Below are 23,918 nucleotides of genomic sequence, written 5' to 3' on the forward strand. Positions count from 1 at the left end.
GGGGGCACAGCTCGGGTCAGGGTGAAGGATGTCGTGGGCCTCTCGGATCCGAAAACATTGTGAGGGTTCGAACCTAGACCAAAATCAATAAGGGAATATCATTTTTCATATGTTCTAGTATTAATTCTTACATGAGTTTCATGTAGTGTGAATTATATTATATTAATATTAATGTTACTAATAAGCTGGTTTATATATAGTTGCAAGCCAATCTCGAGTAGTTCACAGAAAGGTGGTTGTGGTAAGCGGTATCGAGGTGAAAAGGTATCGTGGGCCACAAGGATCCGAAAACAACGGGTAGTGTTGGTCCTTGATCGAATAATCAACAATTCAATCACGAAATCGAAGTATTGTTGTCACAGATTAACAATTAAATTATTTACAATGGAACACAAGAAGTAATTGCAAGTGAGTTGAACAAATTGAAAAAACTGAAACGAAACCCTAATTAAGTTGATGAACCATTAACAAACTTTCATGCCAAAGTTACAAGATCAGTCCTCCATGCTTAGTTAGCTTTCCACTTTTTAACCAGACTTAATGTCACACCTCGACTTAGGGCCTAAAAGTGTGACCAATAGTTGGTACCTGTTTTGTAAATACATCAGAGTTTTGGATAAATTTTAGCGGAAGACTTAAAGGTTTTAATATAATATTAATTTACGTTGAAAATTACTTGGGAATTAAATACCCAAGTTGTAGTTTTACAAAATATTGTTTTCATATTACAAGGATTATAATATTCAAAAATTGAGCCATCTCCGTCTACGAGCTTCTATCTCCTGATGACTCTACTTCTTGCATCTACCATTAAACTTAATTACCTACAGGTGGGATTAAAAATACGTCAGCTAAGTGCTGGTGAATCGTTATGACACTAAAAGCATATAAATAACAATCATAATACAAATATAGTTTTCTTGACAAGCTCAACGGATATATTACTATACCCGGTATATGTAATACTGCCCTACACACACACAAGTCTCCGAGCCACGTAGCCCATACCGGAGAAACTATATATGACCATTAGCCTGTGGCCACGTAGCCTTTGACTGTTTAGGCTTAACGGTTATGTTTGGATCCAGACACATGTGTATTCAGTCTGAGTTGGTTTATTTTATAATTTGTATCACAATGTTATAGAGATCACGTAATCTCATGCAAATATTTGACTGACTCAATAAGACAAACAACCTGTCTATCTTATAGAGTATAAATATGTTTGACTGTTTATAAAGGTTTAACGTATTCACGTTATATAAAAAGATTGCACGTATTCACCTTTGATTGTCTGTTTGAATGATGTGGTGATCTCGTTTGACAACCTTTATGAATGATTGATGATTGACCTATAATAAAATATGTATAATAAATGCCCGGATCATTTCTTGATCCAGCTATAGACCTTTAGTCTGATTTTGATAGCTTTAAATCTTGATATTCATTTCCTTATAAAACATAAGGACCTTTAGTCCCTTCTTGGTTCATCATTTACACACTACGTTTCTTCTTCATGAAGAAACATATATATCGAGTTTCTTATTTCTTAAAAAACATTTATAAAATCTTTATATAAAATAAAGAAATAATATTCCATCTATAATCTCATATTATGCAATATATATTTCACTTATTATATGATCAAAGTATGAGTTATATCCCCGACCAGAGTCTAAGCCATATATTAATAAAATAATCAGGCAGAACTCCTACCTTAAAACCAGAATTTGGATATAATACTTAAAGATGACCCGGCGATACTTCTACTACACGTCGAGTGTCAGGGAACGAAATGACAGAAGTTTGGAGCGTCGTTGGGATGGCGCGTGGCAACCGTTCGTAATCGTCTAGTGCCATCATGATCGACAACCGGCTACCTTTCTTTCTCTTCTCACGGCCCTTTTTTTTTCTCTGATTTTTCTTTGTACTCTAGTCTTGTATTGTTTATGTTGGATGTTGGATTGTGAAAGGTTCATACTATGTGTCTCTTTATATATATGTATAACAGTGATGACTTAGCATAAACATTGAATCGTGTCTCTACCAAATTATTTGCTTCTTTACTAAGATTTCCTATATACTAATATTATACTTATATAATCATAATAATTAAAGACAAGTCGGTTGATCTATTCTTCAATACGAGGAATTCTCAAATGTTATAGTTACAATAATTTGATGTTGGAAACACTTAATATAATTTTGTGAATTTGATGTTTAGAAACAAACATCACGTGGCTGCACATAAGGCATTTTCAAATTATATATATATATATATAATATATATGACGTTATACTTGTTCCATATATTAAAACAATGTTTGATAATTAAATATTTTGTAGCTCAAACGGTCGCTTATTTTACTACGCGTCGCTATTTGGTTGATTACTTCGGGTTATGTGACGGGCCGTTTATAATACAGGCAGCGATCCGTTGCCTTTAAAATTATTATTATTATTATTATTATTATTATTATTATTATTATTAACTACAATTTCTATTACTAGTATCTCTACATGACTATTTGAGACTCGATTGTGCTCACCATCCTATTCTTTTCTTGGTTGGGTATGTTATAACTAATACAATCACTCTTTCTTTGTACCCTCAAAAGTTTACTCATAAAATTGCTTTCTGTAAGAATGACGGGTGTATGATTGTATATATATAGTTGGTTTAATAGTTATCCAACATAAGATACGGCGCTAATGATTTTTGAGGTGTAATTTGACTTAGAACGTGGCATCTGTGTTGTGAATATCTTAGATTGCTATTGTACTCCTTTATTTATAATAATATATAATAAGAAGCTGGTATATAAAACAATTTTAAAGTGAATGTCGATGCCCCTTAATGCATATATTATAATTTTAGCTATATATATAAATAAATATGTTTAAACCGTAAATGTCCGTTTAGAGCAACTTAGTTGGTTTATCCCACTACATGTTCGTTTACGGTTATTTCTATATTTAGACAAAACAATCGTTTGTAATATTTTATTTAAATCATGTAAATGATAATACTGAATTTACTTCCACTTCTTATGTTGGTTATTATAATTTTTTATGTTAGCCCTCCAACTTTTAAAAGTTGGCATTTTTGGCATGAAATTGTTTTGGCGGGTGTTACACTTAACCAACTATTGACAAGTGACCAAGTACCCCTTGAACTTGTTTGTTTGGCAATCTGGTGTTGAATCTTTAAAAGGCTTAACTGATTAATAGGTAGTCTCTAATTATTCAACATGTCTTTTAAACTTAACAATTAAGAGACCTCACGAGCTACTGAGAGGTGCCACCAAACACATTCTATCTCTGACTAATTCAGAGGTAATCTCTTAATGAAATTATTAAAAGGCTACTAAGCCCCACTAACGCATTGTTAATATGCATATCAAAGCAACAAATTAACGCAATGAAAAAGGATACTGAATAAACAGTTGTCAAATGGGAACCAATTCAATTAGTTGTATAACATTGTATCTAATTTGATTTTGAAGTATTTTTTTACAACAAAAATTTCGATCTAAAACACCCGTAATCTTACACTTATAAGGATTTGAACCAACCATTTTACTTTTAAAGCGACAAATACCACACCACTAGGTCATGGGTTAATTTTAAAAGATTTTAGGTTGGTCAACCATCCATCCTACATAATGATTATGACCCAAAAACCAAAATACAGTGTCAAATCAAAAGTGAACAATTGAAACTTAAAAAGAACCAAGCAGAACCATTGCTAATGGTTTGATTCAAATTTAGTTTTACTATTAGACCTCTATTGTATCGTTGAGTTGATAAATCTTTCATATTAAAAACTTTTCAAAACACATAAAATAAAATAAGCTATTAAAAAAGTTATAAGGAGATAGTGACTTATGTGAGATGACTAGAGCATTTACGATGGAATCTCCGATTCCTATTCATATAATTAAACTAAAATACATATTTGTCGTTGACTTTTAAAAACACTCCACGTCTAATTTCTAATATATATTTATAACAACTAAGCGGGTGCCCACACAATACGACGGGTGTCCGAACGCAAACCCTGCGAATCACATAACAATTAAGAGTGTTCATGGTTCGGTTTAAAGCCTTTAAACCAGTCATCAGTTTAGTTTCACGATCGGTTTTTTTTTTAATACAAGTAAACATGACTATTGCAACTTTAAATTAACCTAATTCCAGTACGATTTTTTATAATATTCGTTTTTTTTATTATTTCGCATCCTATGTGTTTCATTAATCTTTACCATTTATGTAGCTAAAATTATCATTTTTCCTATTTTGTTATATATAACAGAGTTGGTAACGATTCGGTTTCAATTTTCAATGATTCAATTTTGGTTTGGAGAAAGAAAAATCGATACTAATGGTTGGGCTCACAAGTTTAACTTACAAACCATAAAAAACCGACATCGGGCACCCCTACGAAACTTATTAATTTTTTTAAAATTGACAGAATTATAACAATATCATACTCAAATTAAAAAGAATAAAATGCTTGATTTTATGATGCACTTTTTTTACAAAAATATTAACGTACAAAAAAATCATGGTCGTTTAAAAATCGTGATGGGAAGTTAGTTTAAGATTAAAATTAAAAACATAATATGGTTAAAGATGAAGGGGCAAACTTGTAAGTTAGGAGAATTGTGTTTAAAAGACAAGTTTACCCCTTCTTACACATATACTTTATGCATTAGGATTTATAAAACTCTTAAAATCAAGTGTCTTAATTTACCATTGTCTCATGTATTATATATAGAATAGATTAAATAATGTATTTTTTTCACTCCAACCACTTAAAAATATAGGATATAGGGTGAATAGTGAACATCAAATATTAAGTTTTACTTTAGTTTTTCTTATAATTTAGAGTATGAATTATGAGGATGGAGACTTCAATGTATGAGTAAAAGTAAATAAAATTTTACATTTCCCTATAATTCGAAAGCAGAAAAGGGGATAGAAACCCTATTGTGAGTTTTCTTAACGGATGCATATATGCATATGTGAAAGGTTAAAGAGTATAGAATTTTGATACACATGTAAAAACATATTCATTACAAAAGTCACTGTTTCTTAATTTTGTCATTAGTTATCATTAGAGAAGTAATACAAAAGAGAAACCAAAATAAAATAGTACATGAACGATACTCTAATTCATTTCATTAGCTATAGAAAGAGGATACATGATAAAAGATAAAAACTGAATTGAAATAGTATAAGAACCAAAATGGAAATTAGAACGTCTAAGAAGCCTATAACCAAAATAGAAACTAGAAGACGTACAAAGGGGCCGGGGCCCAAAGCGAGTTGCCTTTGTTATTTTCTTTTTTGCTTCCTCCTTGTCTTCGAAATATAGCTCATGTTAGGTAGCCTGACAATCTTGAATTTATAATAAGTGATTCAAGAGATTAGACAATGCATATGAAGAGTATTCTTTCCTAAGGTGCCCTAGAAAATGCAATATCAAAATGCATATCTAGAATACGTAAATTATTTACGCGTCATGACATGTTAACAAAAAACAAAATTAAAAACAAATCGTGCAATTATCTTACCACTATCATTGATGTCGTTGTCGCCATCGTTGCCGCCATCTATGATCCAATCCACTTTAATTGAACCTGTTTTGATAGGCCCAGCCTAATCACATTCTTTGACACTTACATTTATATCATAAGTAGCATATTGATATTTTTTTTTTGCTAAACTCTAGTTCCGTCTATTACGCTTTGTTATTTGTTAGAGGCTCTACTCAATCACGATTATGAGCGGACTAAGAATGAAGAAATGGGATTAACTGACACCCTCAAAAGAAAATCTACGCACCCAAATTTTTTTCAAACACCCTAGTTTTTTTACAATGACACCAATAAATTTTCCTTTTTAACAATGATACTCGAAAAATTTAATTTAAAGTTTTTAATATTACAAATGCTAACTTATTTGAAACAAATTTGTAAACCCATTCCAATTAACAAATAAAAGAGTTGCGTGATCGGATTGATAATGAATATTTGAACCATAGTTGTATATGTTACATGTAAAAAAAGTTGCTCAAACACATGTGTATATGAGATGTAACCTGTCGAGAACAATTGTAATGATACTTTAATTTATTATGTGTTTTAAATGGATTTGTGTCATCTATAAGTCGAAACAAAAAAAAATTATAACATAGTGATAAACATCGACAAAGATCAAGGACAACCATCAAATTTTTTGGGCTCGCCATCAATCGGACCTAATTATCATATTACAAATTCTACTTGAATTTCGTACTAGTTACTCTTGATGTTTTAATACTTGAATCCTTTTTGCTTCATCGAGTTGCAAGATAGAGTATAAGTGATATTCTTTTCCTTAAGGTAAACTTCAATCCTTATGTAGTTACTAGATTTTATCCCCGTATTAGGGGGGTTGCTTTACATTATTCGTTTTTAATATTTATATATGTATATTTAGATTTTAATTTTATTTATTGTAAGAAAGTTAATAATTAATATACTTGTGGTTTGATGATAAAATGGTTTCACAAATAAATGATATGTTATAATCCGGTTTAAAAGTTATCTGGGTTTGGTGATACCCATTACCTGTTTATTATCTTTATTATAAAATTGTTTCTTAATTATAAATAATATCTTTTTTTAAAAATAAAATAGGATATTAATTTTTAGTACTTCCCTATTTTATAGGATTTCCATATCAAATATTTGATGAGATTAATTTTTAATATAATGAGATATTATAACCCCTTTAAGAGTTGTATGGGTTTGGTGAGACCTTTACATGTGAATTCAGGTCAAATGTGTGAGAAACCTTTATTTACAAATAAAGCAATCTGATGGCTTGAGAGTTGAGAGAATTGTTGTTTTACATTTTTCGTTTTTTAATATTTATTTTTTTGATTTTAATTTTCTTTATTGTAAAAAGTTAATAATATACTTAGGGTTTGATGATGAAAAAGTTTCATAAATAAATGCTATGTTATAACCATTTAAAAGCTATCTGGATTTGGTGACCCATGACCCCGCTTTTGTTTTTTACTATAAAAGTATTTATTAATTATAAATAATATCTTTTTCTTTTTAAATTGGATATTAAATTTTAGCATATCCCTATTTTATAAGATTTTCATATCAAATAACTGGTAAGATTAATTTTTAATTTAATGAGATGTTATAGCCCGTTAAGAGCTATCCGGTTTTGGTAAGACCCATACCCATAAATTCGGGTTAAATCAATGAGAGACCTCCATTTAAAAATCAAGCAATCTGGTGGCTTTCATAAAAGGGGGGAGCGACCTCATCGCGACACGTAAGATTTTAGGGGGTTCGTTTATATATATTATAGACTAGGTTAGACCCCGTGTTGATAAAAATAAAAATTATTATATGTAATACGCAAATTCAGTTATTTCATATAATAATTTTTATTTATAACTTTTATTTTATATTCATTTAAATCAAATTATAACTTAAAGTATTAAAATTGAATTACACGTATATAAAAAATAAAAGATTTGTCTTGATTTTCACCATTTAATCATTTTCCAAAATTTTAGCCATTGTATTTATTTATATAGTCAAACTTTTGTTATTAATTTAAATGAATATAAAATAAATTTAATGAAGAATTTTATATTGAATTTTAAAAAGGTTAAATATTAGTCTTTATAAATTTATATGAATAGCTTAATATAATTTTAGAATGGTAATTAAATGAAAAATAATGAATAGAGGATTTTATGCATTTAATGAATTGTTATACATTTTAATGAATGTTAATTAAATGTTAATTAGATGAAAAATGTATTTAAGGGAATTGCTTATGTGGAATCTAATGTGGACACTCTATAATAGTGCCTTGGGAAATAATCATCTTGTTTTAATAGTATAGTTAGATAGATTTGTATATGTGAACGTTCCAATTTCATCGGTCTTATATCTTAATTTCTAATTTTAAGTTTGAAATTATACATCCACTTTAGCTTCCTTGACTTAAGCATTCCTTCATTCTTTTAAATTGCCACATGCTTATCAACTCCAACTAATTTAGTAATTAATGCAATGAAATAACTCCTCACTCAAACTTTTGACACCATATTTCATCTTTTGTATAAAAATATTTTCTAGTTATTATTTTTCTATAAAAACTATTAAGTTTTTCTTAAATCGTGAAAACCAATTAAAAAAATCACTAACAGCACCAATACCCTGTTAACCATTAGAACCATATAAAATGTTATGTAGGTGGCCTTCATCAACACGATTATGTTTTTTTTCCTTTTTTAGCGCAACAATTATATTAAAAAAAGACCTCCACTAGTAAGAAACTAGAGATGACGAAACATGACCCAATACAAAACACGACTCGCTACAAGAGGCTCGTAAAAGCAGGTAACAAGACTACAAGATAAAAGAAGTAAAGAACACGAAAAATAAAGACGTGGGTCAAAACAAAAACATGGGTCCAAAAAGAATGAATTGAAAATGATCACCCATTGACTGACCCGACCACCCGTTGCACTATACCACAAAGACAGAGAACTAACCGACATGTGATATATTCACACTACTGCACGATCTAAGAATAATTGTCTCATTTTTGTCACCTTTATCTTTATCTCGCTCCAATAAAGCAGAACTTAAAGAGATGCCATCGTTTTTTCCACCCGAAGTTCTTCATATCTTTAAGCCCACAGAAATATTCAATCCATTTACCTAACTACGTGAGAGAAAAGAAACCTTAAATTTTCCATGAGGGTTTCTATACTGACAGATAGTTTCAAATTCTAACTCTTTATCTGGAAGTCTACATAATCTAGCCACGACAAGCTCGATTCTATACAATGATGTACTTTTTTTAATTCTTCCACAAGAAAAGGCGTGAAAGGTTTAGACAATGAAGCATACACCTTCGTGGCATTATCCTCTCCATACACGCATGAATTTTCAAATTGTTCATTAGCAACACTACCCTCACCATTGCATAATCATAAACTGAATAACATTACAAAAAAAAGTAGGAATTGATTTCCACGAGTAAACTAGTGCAAAATTGTCAAATCAAGAAATGTGAATTACTTATATCGATATATTCCAAATTAATTCAATTGGACTTGTAATTAGGGGGATCGGTTCAGATGCTGGTGTTAAGCCGAAAATATCTACGGCTATTTTTGGTACTTATATCATAATTATTTTGTGAATATTTGTTAGTTTATGTTTGATTGTCTTTCCAAAGTATTCTCCTAATTTCACTCATCAGTTTGTATATTTATAGTTTGTACAATATTCAATGAAATCAAGGAATTATGTTATTTTACATGGTATCATACCCCACGGCCTGATCTCGATCACGCCTCCATCCTTCCTTCACTCTTTTCCAGCCACTTTCTCACCATCATGGGAGACGAATCTGATCCCAAACCACAGCCCCTTCACCCCGTTTACACCGTCACGAACATCCAACACAAGGTTCCTCCTCTTGACGGTACCGAAGTCACATACCCTACATGGGTCAAACTTTTCAAGCTTCATGCCATCGGGTACGATGTGCTAAACCACATCGACGGTTCGCCGGCACCCGAGAAAACGTCCACTGATTATTCTTCTTGGAAGAAAATTGATGCGGTTGTTTTACAGTGGATTTATGGAACTCTCAAACACGACCTGCTAGTTCGTGTTCTTGAAGACGAGTCAACAACATATGAAGCCTGGGAACGAGTCAAGACTTTGTTCCTGAATAACAAAGGTCCGCGAGCCGCGACATTACAACATGAACTCACCAACTTGACCCTCTCCGCCATGCCGGATCTTGAAGCTTACTGTCAGCGTATCCGTGAACTCTCCGATCAACTCACCGCGGTCGATTGTCCGATTAACAACACCCAACGAATCCTTTACCTGGTTCGCGGACTACCCCGTGAATACGATGCAGCTGCCTCAATACTTAATCAATTTCTTCCCCCATGGGAAGAAGCCATTGAACGATTACAATCCGAGGCTCGTCGGATCGCGGCTCGTGACACGCTTTCTCCTACCCCCATGGTAGCCGCCACTGTCACATCACACCAAAATTCTAACAATCGGCGTGACAATAACCCTCCTCGTGACAATACCAGTCGACGGGGCAACCCACCCCGTGACAGTCACCCTCGTCGCGATTCCGGTCGTGAAAATAGCCGCCGTGATAATAGCCGGTTCAACAATTATCGTGGTCAAAATCAGTCTCAAGCCAGAGGATACCCACCTCAACAATCTCAACATGCACACTTCTGGGCTCATCCTCAAACTTATGGGCCTCCACTTGCTTATGGGCCATATTGGGCTCCACCTCCATGTCCCTTTCCCATTCAACGATTACCCGGCCGGACATCTCATAAACGTTTGTCACTTTTTCTATTTTACATTGTGACTTGTGGACCTCCCCGATATTGAGTCATGCAGGTTATAAATATTATATGGTTTTGGTAGATGATTTCACTCAATACACATGGGTTTATCCATTAAAATTTAAATCTGAGACGTTCACTAAATTTACTCATTTTCTGTTGAAAATTCGTCTCAACCCAATTTCACCTACCGATTAAATCTTTTCAATGTGATATGGGGGGTGAATTTGACAACACTAATTTTAAGAACTTTGCCACCCAACATGGTATGCAACTTCGCTTTTCGTGTCCACACACTTCACAACAAAATGGGAACTCCGAGCGCATGATTCGGCGCCTAAACGAGATTATGTTCGCTCTTCTTACTCACGCCTCTCTTCCCTCCTCGTTCTGGGTCGAAGCACTCCACACGGCTTCATATCTTCACAACATTCTTCCCACAAAATTACATAACAACCAAACCCTCACATCTCTCCTATATTTACGCCAGCCGTCTTATGACCACCTTCGCGTGTTTGGTTGCTTATGCTACCCAAACCTCTCTCCCACTCGCCCTCACAAACTTGCTCCAAGATCCGCACCATGTGTATTTCTTGGCTACCCAGCCAACTACCGTGGATACCGTTGCTTAGACATTTCCACAGGAAAAATCATTTTTTCCCGCCACGTCACTTTTGACGAAACTAACTTCCCTTTCGCCACTCCCTCTCAACCTCCCCCGTCACATTCTTTCCTAGACCCCTCACCCATATTATTTTCCCCATTCACGTGTTTCCCCACTGTTAACACGCCCCTCCACCAACTAAATCCTTTTGCCAATGCAAATTCACCCACAAATGGTCCTTCCATCCCTCCACTACAAACTCACAACACATTCCCTAATAACCAACCACCTCCTAATACCCCACCATCTCTCCCTTCTCAATCCTCACACCCTCTAAATTACACAGACCCCAACCTGCCCCCCACATCCAATCACTTCATGCGCACTCGATCACAATCTGGAATTTTTAAACCCCGCCAACCTATGTCGCTTAACACACAAACTTCCCCACCCACTCCGTCTATATCTCCGTTACCCAAATCACATCTTACGCTCTTAATGATCCCAACTGGAAGGTTGCCATGACTAACGAATATGAAGCTCTATTGGAAAATAACACTTGGGAACTTGTACCGAGACCCACCGATGCACCAATTATTCGTTGCATGTGGCTGTTTAAACATAAATTTAACGCCGATGGAACTTTGGAACGGCATAAAGCTAGGCTTGTCGTCAATGGCAAAAGTCAAACCGTGGGTCTTGACTGTGATGAGACATTTAGCCCTGTCGTTAAACCCACTACGATTCGTACGGTACTAAGTTTAGCGGTATCCAAGGCGTGGCCCATCCATCAATTGGATGTTAAAAAATGCTTTCTTGCATGGGCATTTGAAAGAAACGGTATACATGTTTCAACCACCGGGGTTTTCCTCCGACACGCACCCTAACTTTGTTTGCAAACTTAATAAGTCTCTATATGGCTTAAAGCAAGCCCCGCGTGCGTGGTATCAACGATTTGCAGGTTTTCTCTCAACATGTGGATTCAAAAGTAGTGTTTGCGACACCTCGCTATTTATTTATCAAAAGGGTGACCAATGGCTGACTTACTCTTATACGTGGATGATATTATACTCACCGCATCTAGTGACACACTACTCCACAAAATAATCACATCATTATCCGCGGAATTCAAGATGACCGACCTCGGTAAATTACATCATTTCCTCGGTATCACCGTCGAACAACAGAAAACGGGTTTGTTTTTATCTCAGTCAACATACGCGGCCGACATTTTATCACGTGCCAACATGTCAACATGTAAACCTGCTAGCACTCCAGTCTAAATTGAGTGCTACTCATGGTGTGTTATTTACCGATGGTTCTTTATATCGGAGCCTTGCCGGTGCACTACAATATCTAACGATTACCCGGCCGGACATCTCATATGTAGTTCAACAAGTTTGTCTCTTCATGCATGCCCCGCGCGAGCCACACTTTCAACTTTTGAAACGGATCCTTTGCTACATTAAAGGTACATTATCGCATGGCCTCCTCATAACACCCTCCCCATCCACTAAACTGACAGCCTATTCGGATGCCGATTGGGGTGGGTGTCCCGACTCCCGCAGGTCAACCTCCGGTTACTGTGTGTATATGGGTGGAAACTTAATTTCTTGGTCCTCGAAACGTCAGCCTACAATCTCTCGGTCTAGTGCCGAAGCTGAGTATCGAGAAGTCGCCAACACCGTAGCCGAGATAAGTTGGATTCGTAATCTCTTACTTGAACTTCATGTCCCAGTTAGACATGCCACGATCGTTTACTGTAATAACATTTCAGCAGTCTATTTATTCGCCAACCTTGTGAACCATCAACGGACCAAACATGTAGAACTTGACATACACTTTGTAAGAGAAAAGGTTCGCCTCGACACTCTTAAAGTTCTACACGTTCCAGCTGATTACCAATATGCGGATATCTTCACCAAGGGACTACCTAAGCATTTATTCCAACGATTTCGTTCCAGTTTATGCCTCCGCTCTTCTACGGCTCAAACTGCGGGGGACTGTTAAGCCGAAAATATCTACGGCTATTTTTGGCACTTGTATCATAATTATTTTGTGAATATTTGTTAGTTTATGTTTGATTGTCTTTCCAAAGTATTCTCCTGGTTTCACTCATCAGTTTGTATATTTATAGTTTGTACAATATTCAATGAAATCAAGGAATTATGTTATTTTACAGCTGGTTGCGTAGTTAATTTTAATTTGTTTATTTGGATTTGAATTTGAATTTTTTTGTTCATAACCTAAATCCAAACTGATGTGGCTTATGTTAAAGCCGAATTCAAACCAAATATCATTTTTTTTGCTAGGTTAGCTTCTTGTTTTTTTAGACATCGGTTGTGTATTGAATGTGTAATTAGATGACTTGCTAATCAGACTCAATTGGCTTGGTCATTAACAAACTTAAAAAGAAACACCATTATTACTTAAAAATAAAAAAATAGTAATAACATTATAGTTATTTGGTTAATTCGGTTTAACCGAATTCAAAAATTTGTATATCAGATAAAAACTGTGTTCGCAATTCGGATATGGTTAATAACCAAACCAAAACCCAAATTCTCAATTCAGATATCTTTTTTTGTTACGGATATTGTTCGGTTTTCAAATTTTTTCGTTTTCCTGTTTTATTCACACCTTTACAACTCTACAAGTAACATATAGTAGAGGTGCACAAAAAATCCAAACCCAAAACCAGATCAGGAAAAAAAAAAACCGGATCCGGGCACCTGACTTTTTACTAGCTGTACTTGCACCCGACTCTACATGTAGGGTATAGGTATGCATTTTAGTACCAAAATCCTTACCTGGAACAAGATCCAATTTGTACCCAGTAATACCCAAAAATTGGAACCGGGCTTTTCTAATATCCGTAATTACCCGTAAAGTACTTGAAAAATACCCAAAAAAAGTGCAGCCCGTTATAAAACCCAATCCATACCCAAAAAAAACCCGGGAAAATCCCCATAAAACTGGTTTTTTTCAATACTCGGAAATAGGGTATTAAAATACCCAGTTTTAGAATACTCGATTTTTTGCTCGACCCGAACGTGGTGCATAGGGTATGGTTATTAGAGACAATACCCCGGACCTGACCCGGCAGCCAATAGCCAATTTTCCAATATCACTACTATATATAATACATGAGTTAGGGACCTTTTAAATTTTAAGAGGTACCTGACTCATTGCAACAAGTACAAGTCTTAGAAGCATCCATTTTTGAATTTTAAGGGCTAAAAGTGTGTTTCATCTACACATTTTAACAATTGGTATTATATAATTACATTGTTTCCCCCCATTTTTTGTGTAAATTTTACTAATATTACATTTCAACACCATCATCTTTCTCCACATATTCCTCAAATATATTTCTTTTACTAATTCTTATATATCCTTGAGTGTATTGTATTATAAAAAATATTCAAACATACGATTGCAAAGTTCTTATTTTTATCTACGTATTGATATAAATTTTATTCAAAACCGAGGTGTGGGTTATAAAGTACAAGTCATAGTTGCATCAATTTACAAGTATATAAAACATAAAAGTTTTAACTTAACATTATCTAATAATTTTGATAGTTCTAATTTAAATATAATTATAATTTTACCCCTTTAACTTACTCAACTTTTATAAATATATGAGTTTCAACTTTGGTCCTTTATCCACCACAAGTTTATTTATTTTGTTGTTTCATTATATATGTTTAAATATATTATACTACCTTTTATCCCCGTATTATACGTTCGTTTTACATTATTCGTTTATAATATTTATATATTTTTTTAGGATTTTAATCTTATTTATTGTAAGAAAGTTACTAATATTCTTAGGATTTGATGATGAAAGGGTTTCACAAATAAATAAGATGTTATAACTTGGTTTAAAAGTTTGGTGAGACATATGACCCGCTTTTTTAACTATAAATTGTTTCTTAATTATAAATAGGTTTCACAAATAAATAAGATGTTATAACCTAGTTTAAAAGCTGTCCGGGTTTAATTATAAATAGTATCTTTTAAAAAACGAATATTATTTTTTACTATATCCATATTTTATAGGATTTTCATATCAAATATTTGATGAGATTAATTTTTAATATAATGAGATGTTATAACTCTTTTAAGAGCTATCTGAGTTTGATGAGACCTATACCCGTCAATTCGGGTCAAATGCATGAGAAGTTTTTGTTAACAAATAAAGAAATCTGGTGGCTTGAGAGAATTTAGGGAGGTTTCGTTTATATATATTTAAGATTTTTAAAAAACCAAACTTATCGTTGCGACATGTTTATTTTTATTGGCGTTTCGATATAAATTTTGTTCAAACTATCATCTCCGCAGCATCGCGCTGGTTAACTACTAGTACAGTCATATCCAAATCCGGTTCCATACTTAAAACCGAGCGTTAGAAAAAGCCTATTTGTGCTGTGTGCACCCATATAGAGAAGAGATATAGGTCAATATTAATACACAATAATCCAGATTCAAACCAAAAACCTTAAGCCCAATCAAACAGCCCAAACCTCAATTCCAATAACCTCCGATTTCATTCTGCAACTTCATTTTCTTCACAACAAACAACCAACAATGGCGACTAATTTCTGGACATCAACGCACTAGTAAGCTTCCGATCATCCTGTCTCACACTCACATCCGTTCGATTCCGTTTAATCGCACCATTAGGCTGTAATTTGAACGAATAATAATAATAAACACTAATTAATAATTATTATGTTTCGTGTGCAGCAAGGAATTATTAGACCAGCAGGAAGTGGATGTGGTGCATAATTTTGATAAGCAGAGAGGAGTCACACTTGATGATTTCAAATTGATTAAATTGCATATGACTAATTGTATGTAATTATGTATCTATCTGCCTTTAAATTTATGTATAACCTGTTTGATTATTATGTGTTTATTAGTTATTATTGATCTATTTGCATTGCTAGTTTGGTGTTATTGATGCCGATATTTGACCGATATATCACTGATTTTCCCGTTATCAGTTTTTTAAGTCTTAATTGCCAATTTTTAGTGTTTAATGTTAGCGTTTTAACATTTAAGTCTTAAATCAGTTCCTACTTGCTACAGTTGTTAGTGTTTTGTAAGTTGCAAAAGGTTAATTTGTTAATGGTAGTAGGAGAGTATACTGAATTGTTAGTGTTAAATTGCTATGTATATAAATTCTGCATGATATTAAAATTACTAACAGGCGATATCCCACCGCGATAATGGGTATCTCAAATATCAGTCCTTGACCGATATCCGATGTTTTCTGCATTATCTACATAGATGAATTGTTTTGTATCTATTTGTTATAGAACTATTGAGATTGAGTTAGTGTTTAAGAATATGATAATAGGGTTGGGTTCAAAAATACATAGGCTTCTAAAAGTAGGAAGTCGTAGGAAGGGTATCAAACGGACTCCGATTAAACTCAAACCAGCGGCATTGGAACTGTCTCGGTGAACTCTACGATATTAGATTTTAGGTTTTCGCTATTCGATTTCTAGCTTGTAGATTTTAGAATTTTTGTTCAAATTATTGTGTCTTTTTATTTATCATTGTGTTTTTTTGTTTATTTTGTCATTGTGTCTTTTTTTCTCGACATTGTGCTATATAATCAGCATTGTGTTATATTTTACGTTCCATTGTGTCTTTGTACCCTTCCTAGATTTAGGAAACTGTTTAGGATAACTTAACCCTATGATTATATACCAATTTGTAAGGATTTGCATGGTGATTGCAGAAGTTAGTTATTATAATTTGTGCATTTACCATGATTACACTTATTTTTACCTTTAACATAAGGGCTTTACAAAGCTTATTACATTATATTAGATTGGTTGTAAAATATCTTGTAAATAGCTTTTTAATCCTGTATGTCTTCTCGTTTTGTTTTTTCATTCCAGACATTGCGAGATTGGCTCAAAATGTGAAAGTGAGGCAAAGGTTAGCCTCGAGTTTTCTTGTTTTAAATAATTTATTTTTCTATATAAGTTAGTCAGTCATGAAAACTTTAATCCACTCTTAAAACTTCTTGTTTTGGACTTTTGGGTAAAGGTTTGTAATTTAAGGGAATAAATAAAGTATACTCATGAACATCTTACAATGAAGCTCATACGGTTTCTCAAATACTTTATTTGTTATGTTCTAATGATGAATTCTCATTGCATTGGTTACTATTTGTCTATTTCAGGGTTGTGGCGACTGCTGTAACATATATGAGACGTGTATATACAAGGTAAGTATGCTATTTCAGATGCTTTATCAATGAATTAGTTTTTCTGGATAACAACAGATTTCTTTGCAGCAAAGCGCAAACACATTATACTTGACAATCTTATATAATTATAGATTAAATAAAAGATTATACTTATACTTTGCTTTTACATGTGTTTATACATACATATACATATACATATATTCCTTATTATCTTGACTCTAATGAGTTGAGTCACGAGTTGAATATTTAGGGTCTTGAGGCACAGAGCGACAATTATGGTTTTATTAGTTAAATATACACTTAGTGGTTAAAAATACACTTAATGATATAATTTCATTTGTTGAACCAATTTTACCTGTCTGCCTTTAAGTTGATTTGTTATATTCTACGAATTTAACCTATTATATATAAGAAAATGGGTCTTGATTGCCACCTCTACTTTCTTCATGTTAGAGATTCAGTGCTTGTACACACATTCATGATCTACTTCTTTTTTTCACAGCTATTTATAATGAAAATTTTGCTAAGTGTATGCTATATGGACTTTTAGGAAAAGTATGACCGAATTTGACCCGCGTCTACTGGCACCATCTTGCTTGTATTTGGCATCAAAATCTGAAGAAAGCACGGTGCAAGCAAGACTTCTTGTATTCTACATTAAGAAAACAAGTAACACTTTTTGTTAAATTCAAAAAGAATTTTTTTTGTCCTAATTAACGGATTAATAACATGGCATCCTTGTTTGCAGATCCAGATGAAAAGTACCGGTGTGAAATTAAGGAAATACTTGAAATGGAAATGAAAATATTGGAAGCGTTAAACTATTACCTTATTGTTTTTCATCCTTATCATGCATTGCCTCAGTATGTATTTCTTTACAACTTATACCAGTTAGTTTTGACTTAGAGTAAATTACACAGACAATCCCTGTGGTTTGGGGTAAGTTATGGATTGGTTCCTAAGCTTTAAGTTCTACAGATTTGGTCACTAACCAGTAACCACAATGTTTGCTTTCATCCATGGTTCATGAGCCTAACATTGTTAACTTTCTCAGTTAAAGTTAGGGGCATTTGACAAATTGCCTTTGACTTTAACGGATGAAGTTAACACTGTTAAACGTTTGGACCATGTTTGAATGCAAACATTGCAGCTAAGAAACAAATCTGTAAAATTTAAAGCTTAGAGAGTAGAGACCAGATCCGTAACTTACCCCAAATCATGGTACCATTTGTGTAATTTACTCTATATGTTTATATATAGCTGATGCGGTTCATTTTTTTAATAATGACTACAAAATGGCATTGTCACCTTAGGAGGTTACATATTTGGCCCTCTTTTCTTTTTCGCTAAACTTCTTCTTCTTACCTGTTTGAGATAAAACAAACCCAATTTGACCCGTTCAAAAAGTAAACGAGTATCTCGTTATAACATAAGGTGCTCATTTGAGTTGAACAGGTTGGTTCATGATGCTGGTATGAGTGATGCAACACAGTTGACCTGGTAAGAGCTTGGTCACCAGCTAGTTTGACTTTTTACAAACAAATTGACTTTTGTAGCAAAATTTCATCTTTATACAATTCTAATTTAAGTTTTTCGAATGAGTTGTTTAGGGGACTTGTGAATGACACCTATAAGATGGATCTAATTCTCATACACCCGCCACATTTGATTGGGTTAGCCTGCATTTATGTAGCTAGTGTGCTCAAGGAGAAAGATAATACAGCTTGGTTTGAAGATCTACGGGTCGACATGAATATTGTAAGTCAAGGGGTAAAATTGTAAACTAAAGTACATAGCTAAAAATGAAACGAGTTGAACGGGTCAAATATAGCGGCTGCAATTTCTGATACGACAGGAAAATGATCAGGATTCGGGTTGGTGTATCAAACCCGTTTATAGAACGGGCCGTGTCTAGGTTGAGATGCCTAATTGAAACTGTTATATGTTTGTAAATGAACCGAACGAAAACGAACGGTATATGCTCGTGTTCATTTGTTAAGAAAATGATTGTGTTTGAGTTCATGTGTTAATAGTATAAACAAACGGTTCATGAATGTAAACGAACACCAAAGAACGGAATTAACTGAACGTAGATGAACACGCAGAACCGAGATTAAGTTGTGGTCTAAAACATTTAACTGAATATACAAACAAACGAACCTAAACACACGTAAACTAACGAACATAAAAGAGCATAAAGGAACGAACATATATGAGCGTAAATGATTGAACATAAACCGACGTTCACGAATATAAATGAATGAACGACCCACCCGTGTGTTCATGTTGTTCGTTCACTAAATAAGCGAACATAAATTAACTTCCCGCCGGACGGTTCACTGTTCGGTTTGTTCACAGGCCTAAACAGATCGTTTTCAGGTTGACTAGTTTACTCCGCTTGGTTAAACGGGTCAACCTGCTAACTTGCTTAGTTAAACAGGTCGACTCATTAACTTGTTTAAGACCCATTTAACTCATTTTTTTACAACCCAACAGCCTGATTAAGCATGCTCTGACGTCTTGTTTTGCCAACCTGCTTTGACACTTTTAGACAAATGGTTAAATGGGTCGTGTTTGGGTTAGGGTCGATGCTTTTGACACGAGTAAAAACATGGTGCGTGTTCAGGCCGAATAATTCAACCTACCAACCCAACACGATTGACACCCCTACTCAAATATGTTCAAACACTTGTACGGGGCTTTTTCTGTTGCAATTATGATGTTTTTGATTATTTGTTTAACAGGTGAAGAACATAGCAATGGAAATACTGGATTTTTATGATACTCACAAAATGATAACTGATGAGAGAGTGAATGCTGCCATGCACAAACTACCCACAAGAATATAGATTACAAGCTACACTTTTATATGTAACCTTTATTAAAATGGTTACCATGCCCGCTTTAATGGCCGAGTACTCGAAGTTGTAGCGTTAATTTTGTTGTTGAAACAAAATTGTTGTCATGATCATTGATTCAAAAGCAAAAAAGAAACACAATTTACAGTGTTTGATTTGGAATCAAATCAAAGAATTGAGTACTATTGGATTCTAGCTTTCGTTTGGAGCAACTCGAAGCCCTAGTTAAGGTTGGTAAACCTTAAATGGATCAGTTTTAACCATCTGATATGGTTCGTAAACAGTTCGGTCCCAAACTCATGAACCGAGGTATACGAGTTTGTGTTAATTTTGAAAGCGTTTTGAGGCTATAAGATGGCGCGGCTTCAAGTTTACAAAATAATTGGAATAGAATGTTATAGAAATTGAATTAATAGTTGCGGTCTGGACACTTTTATTAGGATGAGATCGGTACCGGTACGGTACCGAAAATCCCGGTCCCGAAAATCGCAAATTTTTGGTACCGGTACCGAAAACTTCGGTATTGAAGGTAAAAAATTCGGGAACTACCGATATTGAAACTCAAAACTTTTGGTACCGATTTCGGTACCGGTATCAGTACCGAATTTGCTCATCTTTTATGGAAACTGTTCAAACCTGTATCCATGGTTTCGAGAAGCAACAAACCAAACTAGCCAGGTTAGATGGTCAGCCGGTTGTTTGAAACTATTTTTTATTTTTGTTTTATAAAAAAAAGGTTGAATTAGTTTCTATCAAAACGTTTAAAATGATAAAACTGTTTTATGATTATAATATATATACGTAAATCGGTAAATACATATTTTACTAATGATAATTATATAGAAATATTAAGGGTGATAGGTTGGTTCCTGGTTTTAAACTGGACGGACTTGTTAATTCAAACGTTAAAACGCAATTGTTTGGATCTCAAGCTCACCGACTTGCTTTGATTTCAGCAGTCCTGTATGTTTAGCAATCTTTGAAGACCCGACGCAGTTTCTTTCAATTGATGGATTCAATGCCATTATTTGAGTGCAGTAGCCACAAAAGAAAATATGGAAGTTACTATCAACTTCACTAGTTAGTTGTTTGCGGTTTGCATTTTACTTTAGGCTTTGTTCTTTATTTGACGGAATCCTAAAAGATAAAAAGGAAAAGGCCTTCGAAATCGAATTATACTCCCAAACGCTTTTCAAACTCGCAATGTCCGTCTTTTATCTTAATTGTCACGTGTTCACTTCACTTTTATCTATCATGTTAAAACTGGATCTCAATATTTTTCGCTTTGGATATATTTAGTTTACTTAATGGAGTTGTTTAATTTAGTTTTCTAATCATCTAACAACATTCTTTTATGGTAAAAAAAATATACATGGCAGCATCAAAGTGTTCCCAATTATGTTGAAGTCACTCAAATGGCTCATGTCTAGGTAAAAGCACTTAACCTTCTTAATGTGTTCTCACTTTATGAAATTTATTATCTTTTGCATGTTACGACTTATGAAGTTAATTTTCCTTTTGTGATATAGCATATGTGTGAATAGAACTTGGAATTGTGATCAATGTTTTAAAAACCGGTATGTACCGGCCGGTTGAACCGGTTATACCGGATTTTGGTAAGGTAACCGGTATTTAGAGCCTGGTATTTTAGGCGGTTTGCTAAAATATCGTACCGCCGATCTTTAAAAAAAAATACTGGTTTTAAACTCAAGATATTTTTGATATTTTTTTGTGGCCTGTATTTTGAAAAAATGACTTTTAACCTAACGGATAAATCTGAAATGAGTAAACATAGTAAACAATGATTTATTAATCACAAATTTTGTATCCTGCAAATGTAATGTTGGTTTTACATCTTTTGTAAATGATTAATGTCATATATCTATAAACTTTCTATTTGACTCGATTATTGTTCATGTGTGATGTTTATTTAATGTTATTTTTTGAGTTAAAGTTGTATTCATATAAAATTACATGGTAAACTATTAAACCCAGTTGAACCTCCCGATACATCCCGGTTCAACTAGTTATACCATTTTTTAATCAAATCCGGTACAAGTAAAAGAGTGGTTTTTAAAAAAATTGATGGCGATGGTCCATGGGTGAACATGGGTGGGTCGTTTGGGGTTGAATAAGAGGAGGGAGTGGGCAACTTGATTAGTCCTGATTTGACCTGACCTAATGGTAGGGAATAAGGAGCTATTTTGTCGGGCCAAATGGATGTAATAATATCCTTAAAACTCACTGAATATATACTTTGATGAAATGCTCTCAAAATCTGCTTGTATATGAAAAAAGCCATTTGTTTTTCTTTTTTTTTGTTTTTGTTGTTACGTATACCTGTATTAGGAGAACTCGATACCGCTTTACTGCGGGAAGTAACGCTAAACTGAATTTAAACACAAACATAAACTTGCAAACTACAAATAGTTGTCAAAATGAGTATTGATGCACACACTATAAGAAAGTTGGGCTTTCACCGACGCATATAAAGCCGTTGGAAAGTGCCAGTGGAAAATTACAGACGGAAATATAAAAATCCATACTAAATTGATATGTCCATATCTAAGGCGGTCTAGTAACTACTGGTGATAAGTGGCCAATTAACGTCTCCACCTGGCTTTTTCAAAGGTTTGATTCTCAAGAGTTTGCCCCGTAATTCTTATCGAAGGGTTATCCGTAGATCATAATATTTTTTTTTTTCAAAAATCCCAACTCACATGAAAATAGTTGGCTTTACACGAGGTTCATATCGTGTCCCTTTTGAATTACCAACATATGTTGGTTCATATTTGTTTTGTATCCGTCCTCCACCCGAACAAAACGCTTGTTTATATCTATTATGGAGGAACAATATCACCGTTTTTGTTCAATAAAATACCAAAGTGGATGATTGACTCATTCCATACCTTTGGTGTTAATGAAATGTGGAATTGGTGATCTCAGAATCGAAATACTGTTTACTTGTATGCGGTTTACGCATGTGAGGTGTATTAGGAACACACAGATCCAATCTTGAAGTGGTATTGGAATCCTTGTTTTTGTATGAACTATAAATTGCATATACCAAAAGATCACTGGTTGCTCGTATTGTTAACTGAGGTGAAATTGTTTGATGTGAGCCTACCAACAAGGTGTCAACTCATTCTCACACGACAGATCCACAATATGTTGTGTCGTGGTCATAGAGTCTAGATGTCATCCCTCCCATAGTCAGGTAGTTTAACAAATGATCTTTTTTTAACAAACGTTTGGAGCTACTCCAATTACCTCGAGTAAGTGTTCCTGGTACGAGATGTCAACCGCTAATACTGATGTTGGCGTTGCAGACCTTACTAATCCATGAACTGCTCCAATTACCCGAGTGAGTCCTCTTAAAACGGGTTGTCATCCGTTAATACTGTTTTTAACGCTACAAACCTGTCTTATCCATAAACTCTATTAAAAAAGAAATCCACTGTTGTAGGAAAACCCCTTGAGTTAAGTTTCAAACCTGAGACTAAGATCTCAAGCCAATCACTCTCATTGTGAAGTTGTATGCTTTTCACAAGTAGTTTTGATTTTGTCTAAGAACACATTTATTAGTGTGCGTTTTTGAGATCTGCAATCATAGGGATATAAAATATTCCAACTTTCAACGAAAAAAAGTCCATTTCCATCCCATGGTGGGTTGGTGGAGTCATGATGTCACCATATTCTTGACCCGACCCGACCCGACCCGACCCGACCCGACCCAACCTGACCCAACAGACGGTTGGTGAGTCCTATAAACCCTACTTGACCACCACCAAACCAATACATACA

At 34.1% G+C, this 23,918-nt stretch overlaps 1 protein-coding gene across 2 annotated transcripts; it reads left to right on the forward strand.

Moving 5' to 3' along the window:
• Positions 1 to 15,546: 15,546 nt before the first annotated feature.
• On the forward strand, positions 15,547 to 20,327 carry LOC143583320 (cyclin-C1-2-like). 2 transcript variants are annotated; one of them, XM_077065656.1, is made up of 9 exons: positions 15,547 to 15,649; positions 15,777 to 15,883; positions 16,943 to 16,982; positions 17,230 to 17,274; positions 17,807 to 17,925; positions 18,005 to 18,119; positions 18,712 to 18,756; positions 18,867 to 19,014; positions 20,001 to 20,327. In XM_077065656.1, exons 1-9 carry the CDS (start codon positions 15,618 to 15,620, stop codon positions 20,103 to 20,105), a joined length of 756 nt encoding a protein of 251 aa, XP_076921771.1. In that variant the 5' UTR covers positions 15,547 to 15,617; the 3' UTR covers positions 20,106 to 20,327. The 2 variants fall into 2 exon arrangements, with proteins under 2 accessions (XP_076921771.1, XP_076921772.1); XM_077065657.1 differs by lacking the exon at positions 15,547 to 15,649 and having other exon boundaries at positions 15,796 to 15,895.
• Positions 20,328 to 23,918: the final 3,591 nt, after the last annotated feature.

The sequence above is a fragment of the Bidens hawaiensis genome, unplaced genomic scaffold, assembly GCF_021521415.1.
Source record: "Bidens hawaiensis isolate Kalapana, Puna unplaced genomic scaffold, B.hawaiensis_p1.1 tig00032359_1, whole genome shotgun sequence".
Taxonomy (NCBI): Eukaryota; Viridiplantae; Streptophyta; class Magnoliopsida; order Asterales; family Asteraceae; genus Bidens; species Bidens hawaiensis.